This window comes from Salvia splendens, chromosome 6, assembly GCF_004379255.2.
Source record: "Salvia splendens isolate huo1 chromosome 6, SspV2, whole genome shotgun sequence".
In the NCBI taxonomy this organism is placed as follows: Eukaryota; Viridiplantae; Streptophyta; class Magnoliopsida; order Lamiales; family Lamiaceae; genus Salvia; species Salvia splendens.
The window spans coordinates 37214574-37228643 of NC_056037.1; the positions used below are offsets into that span (position 1 = coordinate 37214574).

At 38.7% G+C, this 14070-nt stretch overlaps 3 protein-coding genes across 3 annotated transcripts; 1 reads left to right on the forward strand and 2 right to left on the reverse strand.

The window, feature by feature from the left end:
- The first annotated feature begins 1135 nt into the window (after positions 1–1135).
- On the forward strand, positions 1136–3765 carry LOC121809653 (cell division cycle 20.2, cofactor of APC complex-like). The gene is made up of 4 exons (XM_042210399.1): positions 1136–1565; positions 2192–2455; positions 2542–2811; positions 2883–3765. The coding sequence occupies exons 1-4, from the start codon at positions 1464–1466 to the stop codon at positions 3603–3605; spliced, it is 1359 nt and encodes a 452-aa protein (XP_042066333.1). The 5' UTR covers positions 1136–1463; the 3' UTR covers positions 3606–3765.
- A 1979-nt stretch (positions 3766–5744) lies between these two features.
- On the reverse strand, positions 5745–10191 carry LOC121807827 (photosystem II stability/assembly factor HCF136, chloroplastic-like). The gene is made up of 8 exons (XM_042208166.1): positions 9694–10191; positions 8713–8975; positions 7980–8110; positions 7712–7844; positions 7358–7480; positions 6849–6923; positions 6283–6398; positions 5745–6073 (listed from the first exon to the last, which is right to left on the reverse strand). Exons 1-8 carry the CDS (start codon positions 10019–10021, stop codon positions 6007–6009), a joined length of 1236 nt encoding a protein of 411 aa, XP_042064100.1. The 5' UTR covers positions 10022–10191; the 3' UTR covers positions 5745–6006.
- A 750-nt stretch (positions 10192–10941) lies between these two features.
- LOC121809431 lies at positions 10942–13764 on the reverse strand. The gene is made up of 3 exons (XM_042210052.1): positions 13398–13764; positions 12804–12934; positions 10942–12087 (listed from the first exon to the last, which is right to left on the reverse strand). Exons 1-3 carry the CDS (start codon positions 13614–13616, stop codon positions 11319–11321), a joined length of 1119 nt encoding a protein of 372 aa, XP_042065986.1. The 5' UTR covers positions 13617–13764; the 3' UTR covers positions 10942–11318.
- Positions 13765–14070: the final 306 nt, after the last annotated feature.

A 14070-nucleotide genomic window follows, 5' to 3' on the forward strand; every position in this document is an offset into this window, starting at 1 on the left:
CCGACCGGCGAGCGGATCGACCAGTGCCCGAGAATCGGCGTCCGCTCGCTGATTTTTTCGCCGAGTTGGCGCTAGCCGACTCCAATGGTTCGGCGAGCGGACCGGCCAGCGCCGGGAATCGGCTAGCCGGTGCGCTAGCCGCCATTGGAGATGCTGTTATTTTACTTAAATTTCGACAGGAGTAATTTATAATGTTATTCTAGTATTATAAATAAAAATATATTTATAAAAGGTCAGTTTGTGGTTAGTAATATTTAGACAATGTTATTATTTTAAATATACCAACGTGTGAGGGGTATATTTTGTGGTATAATTAAGGAAAGATTGCATATTCGTATGAGATATAGGGAGTATGTTATTTCAGCTATAAAGGGTGGAACTTTACAATGTCATAAGCGCATTGGTATATTTTGTGGTATATTTAAAGAAATAGTCCATATTCTTATGGGATGAAGGGAGTATGTCAGCTATAAAATGTGGAACTTTACAATGTCGTAAGTTCTTCAATAGTATTCCTACATTATTAAGTTGGATTTCGTCATCATCTTACCAACTAGTACTACAAATAATGTAGAAAAAGTGCATGAATATTTATGAATTTTAAAAATATAATAATTTGTCAAATAAATCATGAAATAAGATCAGGTTTATCTCACATGTTCAAAAACTAAATTATAAATCAAGAAATTTACAATTTTCGTAATTATCTCATTCATCTCCTTTAAGACAAAACGCGATGAATTGACATTCGATTTCAAACATATCCTTAACAACATAAACATGTATCACCATAAGGTGGTTAATTACTTAATTTCCTAATATAGTCATTAGCATTTCCACATGTTTAAAATCGATTACTACATTATCATGTATTTCACTGAAAAGAAGACAAATGAGACAATTGCGAAAATTGCAAATTCCGTGATGTATAATTCAATTTGAAAAGTGTGATACAAATCAAAATTTAATTATCTCGTAATTAATCAGACAATTAGAAATTTATTTGACAATTACTACCTACTATAAATTCTAATTCTAATTCTAATTCTAATTCTAATTCTAATATAGAAATAAAATCAAGGAAGAGAAGCCCTCGAATCTTATTAACTGAAGCTGGGCAATTTCGTCAAGTCAAATCCCAACGGCTCTTTTCCACCACAAATGAGCCGTTAGCCTCCGCCGCTTTTCATTCTAAAAAACCCCGCAAAAACCCTAATCACAAACTTCAACCAATATATAAACCCCCCAATTCAACTTGTTTTTCCCACCAACAAGCAATTCATTCAAATCGTGAAAACTCGCTCACAATCTGTTGTCTTTGATATTGATTACACTAATTTGATCCTATTTGCAACTGTTTTACACTGATTATTTTTTCTGCAGGCTCCGATTTACCCTTAGATTAATTTTCTCTATACGCATTATATTTGCATATTTTTGCTGTTATTTGTTTTTGCTAACATATGGAAACAGGAAATATGAACTCATCTTCCACACCAAACAAGAGTAAGTCGCATCTCCCGCTGCAAGAGAAGCTCATCCAAAGAAGAAATTCCAAGGAGAATGTATGCTATTTTCCCCCTAAATTGTTTTGTGACATTCTGCATCTGCTAATTTGTAGTCATTTTTTATCTGCTAGATTTTGTGTTTGGTTGATCTTGAATTTGTGCTGTATTAAACCTTTTTTGGGTGTTCCAATGTAGATCCTCAAATAACTTGATTTGTTGGATGCATAATTCCTGCTAGACTTTAGGAGTGATTGGTTGATCTTTAATTTGAGCTGTTAGGCAATTTTTGAGGATTCCAATGCAGATCCACTAATAAGTTGATTTGTTTATTGCTTGATTGCACAATTCCTGCTAGAATATAGAAGTGTTTGGTTGATCTTGAATGTGTGATTGTAATATAGATCCACTAACAACTAGATTTTGTTGATTGCATAATGTCTGCTAGAGTTCTGAAGTGTCTTTTTTATCTTGAATTTTTGCTGTGTTAGGCAGTTTTGGGGGATTCCAATAAATATCCACTAAAAACTTAGATTTTTTTGATTGCATAATTACTGCTAGAGTTTAGAAGTGTTTGGTTGATCTTGAATTTGTGCTTTATTAGGCAGTTTTTTTGGATTCCAATAGAGATTTTTGTTAATTGACTGTTTGTGCATGTTGTTAATTGATGCTTCCTGTTCTTGCAGTTGGATCGCTTCATACCAAACAGGTCGGCAATGGATTTCGATTATGCTAATTACATGCTTACAGGTAAGGAAAACCCTTGTACAAGCTCTTCTCCATCAAGGGAAGCATACAGGAAGCAGCTTGCAGAAACCTTCAACATGAACAGAACTAGGATTTTGGCTTTCAAGAACAAACCACCAACCCCGGTAGAGGCAATTCCCAGTGATTTCTCATCCGCGGCTCAACAAGTCAAATCTGCCAAGCCACGCCGTCACATTCCCCAGGTTCATGCTGATGAGAGCATCTTGTGCATAGATTCTGTTTTGAGTACTCGGTTATCTAACTTTGTGTATTGTGTGTCTTTGTGCAGACGTCTGAGAGGACACTAGATGCCCCTGATATTATGGATGATTATTATTTGAATCTATTGGACTGGGGCAGCAGCAACGTTCTTTCCATCGCTCTTGGGCACACTGTTTATCTGTGGGATGCTTCTGACGGGGCTACCTCCGAACTTGTTACCATCGATGACGAGTGTGGCCCGGTTACCAGTGTCAAATGGGCTCCTGATGGAAGGCATATTGCTGTTGGTATCAACAACTCTGAAGTTCAGCTTTGGGATTCCACCTCTAACAGACTGGTGAGTGTTTGTGACTATATATGTTGATGTTATCTTTCAAGAAATCGAATACTCACTCTGTTCCGTTACAGTTGAGGACCTTGAAAGGAGGGCACAGATCTCGAGTTGGTGCTATGGACTGGAACAATCACATCCTAACAACCGGAGGCATGGACGGTCAGATCTTCAACAATGATGTGAGAGTGAGGTCTCACATTGTCGAAACCTACACAGGACATGAACAAGAAGTATGTGGGCTTAAGTGGTCAGCATCTGGGCAGCAGTTGGCTAGTGGTGGAAACGACAACGTCCTCCAAATCTGGGACAGATCCATGGCAGCATCGAATGCTCCTACTCAGTGGCTTCACAGGCTTGAGGAGCATACCGCTGCTGTTAAAGCACTCGCGTGGTGTCCCTTCCAGAGCAATTTGCTGGCCTCGGGCGGAGGCGCTGGAGATAGGTGCATCAAGTTCTGGAACACTCACACCGGCTCGTGCTTGAACTCAGTGGACACCGGCTCACAAGTCTGCTCTCTTCTGTGGAACAAAAATGAGCGCGAGCTGCTGAGTTCACACGGTTTCACTCACAATCAGCTCACTCTCTGGAAGTACCCGTCAGTGGTGAAGATGGCTGAGCTCACGGGGCATACCTCTCGAGTTCTTTACATGGCTCAGAGCCCAGATGGGTGCACTGTTGCATCTGCAGCAGGAGACGAGACTCTTCGATTTTGGAATGTTTTCGGGACACCTGAAGTTGCTAAGCCTGCGCCAAAGACAAAGTCAGAGCCATTCGCTCACTTGAACCGCATCAGATGATTTTGGTTGAGACATACCTCATATATATTTATATGTACATATATGTCTGTAAATCATAGTAGTACATGTTTCTCCTTGTTGGATTAGTCACCCATTGTGACAATCACAAACTTGTAACTAAACTATCAAAAATATATGGTAACTGCCGTCTCTTTATTTAGAAAAAGGATGTTAGTCTCAAAAATCAATTTCACGTCAACTTAACTTAAAATTGGTTATCAAAATCACAAATTTTACTAACTGCAGTAATTTTCTATGGGATTTTAAAGGGATATTCAAAAATCATTTTTATTTGTCAAGTTTGATTCATGAAATTGAATCTCATGATCTAATCCTAGATATGTTAAAAATAGAGATCATAGTCAATCCTCAACTAAAATAATCTTATAACTTCATTTAAATTATATTTTGATACTATTTATCTAGGAAATCGAACACCATCTTATTTGTTTAATTTTTTGTGCTGATGAATTGAGAGAGTTATATTTTGCAATGAAGTTACTTAAAATATCAACATATGCATATTGAGATGAATTATATCGATATGGAACTACTTATCTTTTGAAATATGGGATCAAGCCATATAAATTTCTCAAAATAAGGGATTTTTTAATTTTTCTATGTTTCCTCTTCTTTTTTCTTATATTTCTGTTACAATATTTTTGAATTGACCAAACTATCCTACTCCCCCAGTCCGTCATTAGGAGTCCCGATTCATTTTTAATAAATGGTAGGTAGACCCCGCTTTCAACTAACTCATTACATTCACATTCTATTATAATACTAATATATAAAAATGGGTCTCACTATATTTTCTCACCTACTTTCCTTTACATTTCTTAAAGTTCGTACTGAACTCAAATGGGACTCCTATTGATAGACGGAGGGAGTATAATATTTCATCCCACTATTTTTCACGATCACCTGCTACACCCTCTGCTACATCTCCTACTACAGACATACTATTCGTACAAAATGTTTCAATCATGTTTCAAATTAGTACAAAAAGTTTAATTAGCGTTGAAAATGAAGTACATTCCGTCTAAATTATTTACACAGTTAACTTTTCTTCTCTAACTTTCACCCACCTTATCTCCAGATTCTCCACTGCCACTGCCCCCATCTCAAGCAAATCCAAGATCATATCCTCCGTAACTCCCACTACCATCACCATCTCCATCTCCTCCCATTCCCTTCCGACACCCTCTCCTTCATCCCGGAAATCATAATGGAACGCCGCTTGCAGGCTAATCTTGGAGAGAAGGGGGTGGGAAGGAATTGAGAAGAAAAGTAACGGTTTTAGAGAGTAATATACACAGAATCTTGAACATTAATTAAACTTTTTGTATGATACTCGTTGACTTTAAACTTTTTGTACTAATTTAAAACATTTTGTATATATGGTGTAATTATCCCCTACTACACACAGACATGATTGATGCTTATTATGTTTGTGTGTAGCGGGAAATATAGTAGGTGGTGATCTCCCTTGCATTTTCACAATTCCAGCACACTCCAAATCCTCCCCCAAATCAAGCGTCACCTCCACACTCTTAACCTCACACACGCCGGCTGCGCCTCATCGCGAGAACGGCGCCTAGGCAATACAATGGCGTGAATCGATTCAGATAGTAATCCATGAAATCGGGGGAGCAAACAGAGAAATTGAGGATCTGAGCCGGCAGGCACGCGTTCGGATCTTTGATGTGCCACCTCGTCAAGCTCTACACTTCTGCATCATTCATGTGTTTTAAAAGCAACACGCAACTCCTGCTGTATCTAAGCTGGAATTCGAGACCATAAGCACAACCAGCACATGGTTGTTAAACGTATGCCTAGTGTATTAGAGAGCTCGAACAAAAGATTTCTCCATGAAAGTTGCACAGATGATAAATCTTTGAAATGTGAAATTTATCATTATTGATAATGGTTAGATTTCTCCTTGAAAGATTTATTATTGAAATGTGAAATTTTGTCTTGAGATCACCTTTTGTTGCAAAAGATACAGATGCTCCTTTAGCAATTCCATGTAAGAGTGCGAATGGTGATCAATGTGTCTGGAACAATTCAACATTGTTGTGTAATTTAACAATAATGCACAGAGCAAAAACTGCATTATGTAAACATCTAACAGCAGACTCAACTCAACAATGTTTCCACTTATTCAACACATACCATTCCAGTAATCTACAAATGAATATCTAAATACTACTCAAATGAAAGCCAAAGCTTTATGTATGTACTCAGATACCACATTAACCAACACACACATATACATATAAACAAAATTAACTCACATGGTTCCTCTAAATGTATAGGAGACGTGACAGTGGCGATCACAAACGACTAAACAGAAGAAACATATGTCGATTCTGCATCCTCAGTTTAAGCAGCCCATGATTCATCCTAGATATTTCAGCAAGACTCCGTCGTTCCCCAGTACAAATCCCTGTTTGTCATTTATGAACCTGCACAGCATGAATTACCAACTCGTGAACTGATCCAAGCACTGCCGAGTGACAAAGAATAACCATGAATATATCATTTAATGGAAAGTCTCCCTCTTCCGTCCCCTTTCTCGTTATGTTTCTCATATGCGATGGTTAGTTCATATAGACACTACATAAATAGTTGCTGCACAGTAGTCAGTAACTTGATAAAAAAGAATCAAGCTTACTTGACAGAGTAAAGATTAGCAGCGATGTTGTCAGCTGCTCTGTCACGGACCCAGGTCTTCCCACTGTTTGTGGTTTTCAGCAGAACACCACTGCCACCAGCAGCCCAAGCCTCATCCTGCAAGTTGCATTATCACGAGGTAAGAGACATAACGTTCGATTTGACACGTGTTCATATATTATTGCAACCCCCGGGATCCATACTATATACTCAAAGCTCAATAGATACAGTGTGAATAAGCGACTCCTAAGAAATCTGTCTGTTCCAGAAATACTTCCAAACAATCAAATTCTACGTTCAAGTAAAAAAGAAAAAACACACCCCGAAAGGACGTCGAATACGTATAACAAATATAGATCAAAACACAAAGAAATGAGGAATGGGACACAATGTTTAAAGAAATATAACTATCCAATGAAAGCTGGATTTTGCAAGAAGTTGAGAAGGCCTATATTGTCTAATATAGAAATCCTTTTGCCCGTAGTGTACTCAGAATGAATTATATTGTGTATGAGACCATTCTATCCCGAAGGCAGCAAACACTCAGTAAAGAAAGTTCTGTTTTACCTCTGATCGGTATCCAACATCAAGAATCCCGAATCCACGGCTCTGCACTGGAATTTCCTCAAATTCCTCAGATATCTGCAACATTGATAATGGTTACAATTGGTAAAAACAAATGTCAAATCAAACAGATACACAAGGTAGTAAGATGAAGAACATGACATATTTACTAATTAAAGCATAACAAATAGGCAGAGAAATTTAGTACACCCTATTGCTTAATTTTCAACGATTAAGTATAGGAATATTCAGAACTAAAATGGCCTAAAACAACTTTTTGTTTTTGCGAAGAAAATTTATAAAGCAGACAAAAACCTTTTTCAGTTGTGTCTCGAATTGATATTTACTTATAAATTTCCTTTAAATTCATGGAAATGAAAAATAAGTGGGTGAAAATGAAGGTGAGAAACTACATCTCAGGGAAAAAATCAGGGGATTTACCTAAAATCATATATCTACCTTGCAACATGTAGAAAAAGAGCAAATCTTCCTTTACATCAAAATTCACTTACCCCAGTACCCTTGCTGAGAAAAAGTCCCCCACCACGTGCTAGAAGCCAAAGACCACCGTCAGCTCTCCATCCCATGTTCTGAATTCTTCTGGCAATAGCCCTATTATGAGGCTGCCAATAAGCCTGAGATGTTGCATACACATTGACAACATCATAAGCTTTTTGAAAATTTAAAAAATATCAATTGGTAGTCAAATGCAAAAGCAGTGGAAATATGAACATGGCAATAGGGTTGAACTTAAGAATAGAAAAAGATCAAATAATTCATTTTGGTCCATATAGAAGTAATGGGCCTTCAAAATAAGCTTAATCACATATTAAATTTTTTATGTCGATGTTGTTAGGGAAGTTTACCTGACCTGGTTCCCATGTCAGATAGAAGTTACCACGGCTTGAAACAGCGACATATTTTCCATCAGGTGAGCGATTCACAGTGCTAAATGTTCCTGTATAGTAGCTGGCACCACTGATACCACTAGAAACTGTTCTGCAACAGCAAGGGTGCACACTAGTAACTAGTACGCAGGGAACCAAAATGCAGGCATAGAGTATTGAGACAGTATTAAAAATAATGGAGACTCAGGAAACCCCAAATTTGTTTTTAATCTCAGAGGAAACTAACCTATTTAAAGTAGCTGAAACAGTCTCCTGAATAGCAGCCTTCCAATTGTATCCACCATTCGATGTGACATATATTGCACCCTGGTCAGTTACCAATTCGGCACCCTTTTCTCCAGTACCCTTTATATATACCTAAAACAAGAACATCACAAACTTTATTAAGGGACACGTTGTGGCTTATTGAATCAAATACATAAATGTCTCGATCATTTTTGTGCCTAGTTGCATGTGATCAAAGGATCTCTAGAGATTATTTCCCAATCAATGAACTAATACTTCCAAGTTCCAACAATGCACTGCCTCCCAGTCGAATAACACTGCCATAAACAGCCATTTTAATTATTTCAAGTTGTCAATCACTGTTTAATACTACCATTCTTGTCGGATTTCAACCTATTTACCCTGGTTTGAAGAATCTAACAATTCTCAGCCACAGATTAGCCACCTTTTGAAAAAGGGGTAATATGATCATACTCATAAGTCATAACAGAGGCAACCATTACAGATATGGAGACGTTGGCAGACAATGTTGCCAGCCAGGGACGGATCTAGCATTAAGCTAGATGGGGCAAATGCCCCTGCTCATATTCCATTCTTTAGATATATGTATAACTAATTATAGAGATTTTTGCGTTAATCTTCCACTAATTGCCCATTCTTTAATTTTTAAAATTTCTCTATGTATATTTTTGCCCCTCTTGCTAAAAATTCCTAGATCCGTCCCTGTTGCCAGCTGCATCTATTTGCCATCTTTCTGGTTCTTGACCAGGAAACAATTTTGCATCTCTATGTATACGCTTCCATGTATCTCCAGCATCTGAAGTGTACAAAAGAATAGCTGGCTTGCCTATAATCCAACCTTCCTTCCCTTTGAAGCTGATGCAATTAAACCTATAGTTAAAGTCCTCATCCTCAGCAGACGGTATGGAACGTGGAGCCCAAGTGGTTCCTCCGTCTTTCGTCTCCAGCAAAGTTTGTCTAGTCCCCAATAGGAAACCTGCCAAACCATCCAAATCAAAAGGGGTTGGTACTCTACTGCACTTTTCACCAGCTTAATTAGCTATATCTTCCATCAATGTGCTAATTGAATTTGAACCATCTTATCAGATAATTCAACTATTCCACAAGGTTTTCCAAAATACTCACAGTAAATTCAGCATATATACAACCATCACCATTCACCAATGCAACAAAAAATTCACTTCAATTATACGAAATCAGTAGGTAGTATTGCACAACACCAATAGGAAACCTGCCAAACCATCCAAAATCAAAGCGGATTGGTACTCTGACTGGTGCATTTTCCACCAGCTTAATTAGCTACATCTCCAATCAATGTGCTAATTTAACCATCTAATCGGATAATTCAACTATTCCGAATGTTTATCAAAAGACTCACAGTAATGTCGTTAGATAATCAAACATCACCAATCTAATAAAAATTTCACCTCAATTACACGAAATCAGTAGGTAACAAAAATAACCTCAAACCTGCCAAACCATCCAAATCAAAGGGGATTGGCACTCTGCTTCATTTTCCACCAGCTTAATTAGCCATATCTTCAATCAATGTGCTAATTGAAACCACCAAAGGTACAATCTACTCGGATATTTCAACTATTCGGCAATGTGCTCCAAAATACTCACAGTAAATTTACAATCTAACAAAATTTTCACTTCAATTTGCAAAAAATAAAGTCTACTTGGAAGCTAACCGTGAGAGGGATCATCAGGGACGAAAGCAATGTCGAGAAGCACGACTCCGGGATCAATCGGAAGGAAAACTCTCTCCCACTCGGACAGCGAGTCGTCCGCCGCCAGAGCCTTGCGGCCGAGCGGATAGAGCGAAATCGCGGCCGCGGCTTGCAGTCCGCCGATCAATTGGCGGCGGGTGATGGCGTTGTCAGTCTGCTCATAGTGAGGAGCGGCCGAGGCGGAAGGGAGGAGGCGACAACCGCGACGGCGGCGGGGATGGAAACGAGAGCGGAGCTGCGGCGGCAAGGGAGCGGTGATAGAAGAAGAGAGGTGCTGAAGAGCAGCCATTGTTGTGAAGGTGGTGACGTGTCAATCTCTCTCTTCACTCTTTCTCCCTCTGTAGATTGCGCGCAGCTGGGATTGTCTTATCCAAAACAATTTCAAATTGCGGTTGCTCTTTTATTACTTCAATTGTTTTTATACCTCATCCAACGGTTGCATCCACCATCATACACCTGATAATGGCTTATTTTTGCATTCATCAATTCTACTCTATTTCCGACACTAATTTTAATGCAACATCGATAAAGTTTCAATATTAATTTTAATATAAAATTGATAAAATATAAGTGATGAATATAATTTTTATTAAAAATTTTAATAAAAAACATGATTATTGGTTATGGACGGATGTAGTATATAAATTACATTTTTATCTTTACCTCACCGCCCACCACCGACCTCCCTCAAAGCCCTCAACAACTGTGCTAGAGGACCTCGTTGGCCTTGGCAACCTTGAGTACCTCAACTTTGGGCGATAACTACTTCTTCAATGGCGAGATTCCTCGCGTACATCTACCCCGGCTATAGCTAGTTCCTCCTGTTGATGACATCGACACTCTCAACCAGTCAACCACCACTTCAAACAAACAACGCTAATAGCACACCCTTCGCGCCTCCCCACTACACTATGCGCAGACTATCGCGCCACTAAGAGAGAACACATCCCCCAAATCACCACCGCACGACCTTACCTGCCTTTGCTGCCCCACACCTCCTTATCCCAAATCACGCATCTGCACCACCGTGCGACACGACCCAGAGATGGTATCATGGGCTTGTTAGTTTAACAATCATGGAACCAAACGTAAGGATTGTATATATATTGCATCCAATTACAATCTTTCCGCCTGAAATCCAAACAGATCTCCATATTTTGTAAACTACAAAACTGTCCTTTTAACACTTACTCTTCAATAAGATTCATATGAAGTAGAAAGAATATAAATGGTGTATATAAATATTTAAGTACAAATAGTATAATTTTCTTTTCTTCTTCTTCTCATCAAAAGATAGGTGACTACAAATCCAATATATATGCTCTCTATGAATTCCAATAAAAGCGTGTACACATGCTGCAACAATTCTCCAAAAGCAGCAAAACAAGCTTTTTTTTGCTGTCCCTATTCCTTAGGAGTTTGAAGGCCAACTTCTCTTCAACACCATCAAAACTGAGACGTGTCCGCAACCAATGATCGTAAAACATGTATATTTGTTCACATCCAATCCATTTTTACCGATCTCAGCGTGGAACGAATGCTCCTGGAAGGTGCACAAAAGAATAGAGTGATGAATACATGACTCACTAATCAAGTGCAGCTTTGTTTTTCCGGCTCATTGGCTTAGGCAGACCATCAAAGATAGGCATGGCAGCAGAAGAAAGAGCCTGGAAATCTGGCTTCAAACTCCACGTTGACGTTGGCCATAGCAACGATAATGCACTGATATCTGTATCCATCAAGCTCGATGTACTTGATGACTTCCGTACTCCATTGACAGGATCAGTTTGAGGTGATTCCCCCAAATCTAAAGGAATTGGGGTCATCCCACCCAACTCAGCATCTACTCCGCCTGAGAAAGCTCGGGAGGCTGCCTTGGACCTGAGAGCCAAGCCTCCACTTGAAATGCCACTGCTACTGCTGCTTTCCTCCTTAAGAAGCTTTTCTGGGGGACAAGATGTTAATCCGGTTTCAGACATTTGCCGCCTCCCTAATAGCTTCTCAATCCATTTGTTAGTGCCACTATCTTCAGATTCTGGTGACAAGAGCGGGTCATGCAGCCCACCATTTGCATACATTAAATTATTAGCAACACTTCTCGATTTCCTTTGATGACTCAATGGATGTTTTGAAGGTGTGTAAAATGACCCATCCTCAAGATATTTAGCTCCCCCGTTCGGGTCTAAACCTCCGGACGAAGCCTTCTCATCTGGTTGTCTGAGACCATAATAACCTCTCAAGCTGTTCATGGCTGGTGAAACTTTAGGCTCTGAAGAACCTAATTTTAAAGACTGAAACGAATCAAATAAATCAGATTGTCGACGGTTGGAGGGGTCCTGCTCAGAGCTGTTTGGCCTGCGAAACGAATTATAATCAGCCACCCATAGTCCTCCTTATTTGTTATCAGTATAACTATTTTGTCTAGTACTATGTAATGTGGGATTTTAACTTGGACAAAATCAGGACTTATAAAAATCTCAAAATCAGGACATATAAAAATCCCTGCTTGAAGAAAAACTAGGTATTGGACCTTGAGCCCTTATAGTGCTAGGACAGAGAAAGACACCTAAAATGAAGGGAGCATACATGAACTGTGTAGTAGTTCAAAGGACACTTATTCATTAGCATGAATTGATTAACCAATTGTTCAATAATTAGAAGAAAATATGAAAGCGAAGAAAATTCCTTCAGTTTTATCACGTAACAGTATACAGGTTGAAGCTCTGATTTGCAGCTGCATCAGAGGAGTTAGCAATTACAAAATGTATTGAGAAGCCCCGAGTAAGCAGCATGAAATAAGACGGCCAGAGTAGGTTTTATATTATATACAGTACATATTGAAAAAAGAATGAAAGCCAACCAGCTTCTTGTAACATAAACTCATCCCCAACATAAAACAATACTAATTTGCAAGGCTTCTCAATCTTGCCAACCAACTATGATGACTAAATCAAATTGATAGCACAAAGTACAAAATTTTCAATGAATGTCCTTTTGGCATAATCATGTTCGGCACTTTTATCAAAAAAACACAAAGAAGCATAATGCAGATGAGAATTGGATCCAAGTACCGTTGAGTCTCTAGGCCATTGCACCAGGTGGGGGACACGGGGTGCTTCCCTGGTAATGGTATTTTAAGGGTCTTCAAAGCAAACATTTGGAGATCGGTCACCAACCCATTTAACCTCTTAATATCTGCCACCTAATCCCATTCCAAAACCAAGTCATCAGACAAATACTACCAACTATCACATAACCCCAAAAGCTATGAAAAAGACAAGCAGCTCTGATTAACAGATAACCGGATGCACGATTTAGTAATCACCGTCACACATAATATGGATATCAGAGACACATGAAGGCAACGACAAGCTACGGTACAATTATTGTCTCATCCACCTAGTTCAGAAACTGCTTTACACTAACAAATTCAACAATGAGACAACAGTCTCACACACTAACACCAGAAACCAATGTGCATACTAGTAATATCATCAGCTCTTTTCTAACAACATAAATGTAATTAAAAACTTATCAATCGACAATAGCGAACGGAATGCAGAAAAAAGCAATAAAAAACTGCCTATCAAATACCGAATTCTAAATGAGCACAGCCAGCTATAAGAAATTAAATTAAATCAAAACAAATGCTTATCCAATTCTACCTCGACGCCGTATTTTATGGCGACGCCGGCGACGGTGTCGTATTTGCCAACGGTGTGTATTATGTAGTTGTGCCCGCCGGTCATGCCTGAGCCGGCGGAATCGGAAGGCGAGGTCGAAATCGGCAGTGATCTCGACGGCGATGATGATGATCCCGTCGTTGATCTGGAATCGAAATCGACTTCGGCAATTTCATCATCCGATATCCGGTATCGTTCCATCCGCGACGAAAATGAAAATCAGAACCCCAAATTGACGAGGAAATTCATAGAAGCGCGAAGAATTTGATAATTTGCTAGTCAGAGAAGCTTTGGTGGTGGGGATAATCAGGACTGGCGGATCTGGGAGGGATTCTCCTCTCTTTCTCCCTCTCTCTCATCTCTCTCCACAGATACATATATATATATATATATATATATATATATATATATATATATATATATATATATGTGTGTCGCAGTAATTAAAAAGTCATAGCATCTGGTAAATTAGTGCGATTTTATTCTGCAAAATAAATTAAAATAATCAGTATATTATTATTTTTATAATGGTCTTGGGGAAATTAATATGTCAAAAACTATTGATTTATGTCTGTTACCCGATATTACTATTATTCAATTGAACAACTCTAGTCAAACATTAAAATCCATATAGATTTGAGTTTTCAAAATAACA